Source organism: Lepidochelys kempii, chromosome 6 (assembly GCF_965140265.1).
Source record: "Lepidochelys kempii isolate rLepKem1 chromosome 6, rLepKem1.hap2, whole genome shotgun sequence".
Lineage (NCBI taxonomy): Eukaryota > Metazoa > Chordata > Testudines > Cheloniidae > Lepidochelys > Lepidochelys kempii.
Window position 1 is genome coordinate 3,562,673 of NC_133261.1, and position 2,044 is coordinate 3,564,716.

Consider the following 2,044-nt stretch of genomic DNA (forward strand, 5'->3'; position numbering starts at 1 on the left):
ACCGGAGAGTGTGATGCAAACTGTGTCTTCCTCCTACCCATGTTATTGTTCCCAGGTATACTGGAGATCCACGGATCCTAAGTCTACACTGATCAGTGAAATTAAAATATCAGCCGAATCAGGGTCAAAATGTGTAAATCAGACTAAATTGCAGGGTTATGCACTTTCCTAGAGATAAAGGATTTTTTTTTTCCCTCAGAAGAAGTGAAGGAGTTCTGGGTTTTCCCATCAGTTGTTACAGGTTCCATTCCACGACTCAAAGGGTCTCTGTGCATATGACCACAGTTCTTTATATTAGCATACACCATTCGCATAAGAACTAATGCCTTCCTTTATGGTTGATCCCGCAGCGAGCACCCAAGGCTGAATGGATGGCTGGAGGAAATTGTTCGGCAGTGACCGAGTTCATTCTCACAGGACTGACAGACCGTCCGGAGCTGCAGGTCCCCCTCTTCGCAGTGTTCCTAGTGATCTATTGTATCACCCTGGTGTGGAATCTGGGGATGATGGTTTTAATCAGGATCAACCCCCGACTTCACACCCCCATGTACTTCTTCCTCAAGAATTTGTCCCTCATGGATGCCTGTTACTCCACAGTCATCGCTCCCAAGATGCTGATGAGCTTCTTAGCAGAGAGGAAAGCTATTTCCTACACAGCTTGCATCATCCAATGTTTTAGCTTCATATTGTTTGTCATCTCTGAGTGCCTTCTGCTGGCAGTAATGGCGTACGACCGTTGTGTAGCCATCTGTAACCCGCTGCTGTACACAGTCATCATGTCACCAAAGCACTGCCTATGGCTGGCAGCTGGTTCATATCTATGGGCCTTCCTGACCTCTGTGATACACGCGAGCGGTTTGCTAAGATTGTCCTACTGCCACTCCAATATCCTGAATCATTTTTTCTGTGATATCAACCCACTTCTAAAGCTCTCCACTTCTGGCACCTATGTCAACGAGCTACTTGTTTTCCTCTTTGGCAGTCTGATAGAGGTGATCAGCATTGGGACCATCCTCATCTCATACATCTTAATTATTGCAACTGTGCTGCAGATCCACTCAACCGACGGCAGGTGCAAAGCCTTCTCCACCTGCACCTCCCACCTGACGGCCGTCTCCATGTTCCACGGGACAATTCTCTTCATGTACTTCCGACCCAGCACCAGCTACGTGCTGGACACAGACAAAATGGCCTCCGTGTTCTACGCAGTGGTGATCCCCATGCTGAACCCCCTCGTCTACAGCTTGAGGAACAAGGATGTGATGGATGCCCTGAGGAGAGCAATAGAGACAAAATTGAGGGCCCATTTTCCCCCAAAGGGTGTCTTAATAGGAAAACCAAATTCTTTAACGGCTGCTCTGCACACATAGGGCTTTTCTCCACTATGGGGTGGATCAAAGCTGCAGCGATCTATGCACTGGGGGACAATTTAGCAGCTCTAGTGAAGACTCACTGGATCGACCCCCATTGCTCTCCCATTGACTCTGGTACTCCACCAGAATGAGATGAGTAAGGGGAGTCAACAGGAGAGTTTCTTCTGTAGCCTCAGCGAAGTGTGGACCTAGCAATAAGTAGATCTAAGCTACGCCTATTTGAGTGATACTACTAACAAAACTCAAATTATATAGTTTAGATTGACCTGTTCCCTTAGTGTAAACTAGGCCATGTGCTCTGATTCAGAAAGTCCATAAGCACATGTTTAAGTATGTCTCCCTTTGACTTCAATGGGACCTAACCATATGTGTAAAGTTAAACGTATTTAAGTGCTGCCTCAGACAGAGATGCTTTTTGTGAGTAGACACCTTATGTGCATAAAAAGGCCATGTTGGTTATTAAATGATGGTTTGGCTCCCCTGTACCTATAGTAAAATACTTTGAAATTGATTTTCAGTGTAAAATGTAATAGTGTGATTCGAATACTGTTTAGAATTACTGAATAAAAGGGAAAGTTCACACTGCAACAATGGATTCATGAGCAATAACCAGGGCTGGTTTGATACTCCAAAAACATTAACAGATATTTGTTCAAATAAATTTTGTGATT

The 2,044-nt window shown here is 45.0% G+C and overlaps 1 protein-coding gene across 1 annotated transcript; it reads left to right on the forward strand.

Annotated features, from left to right (window-relative positions):
• The first annotated feature begins 371 nt into the window (after positions 1-371).
• Positions 372-1,370, forward strand: LOC140912574 (olfactory receptor-like protein COR4). Its single transcript, XM_073347170.1, has one exon. The coding sequence runs from the start codon at positions 372-374 to the stop codon at positions 1,368-1,370; it is 999 nt and encodes a 332-aa protein (XP_073203271.1).
• Positions 1,371-2,044: the final 674 nt, after the last annotated feature.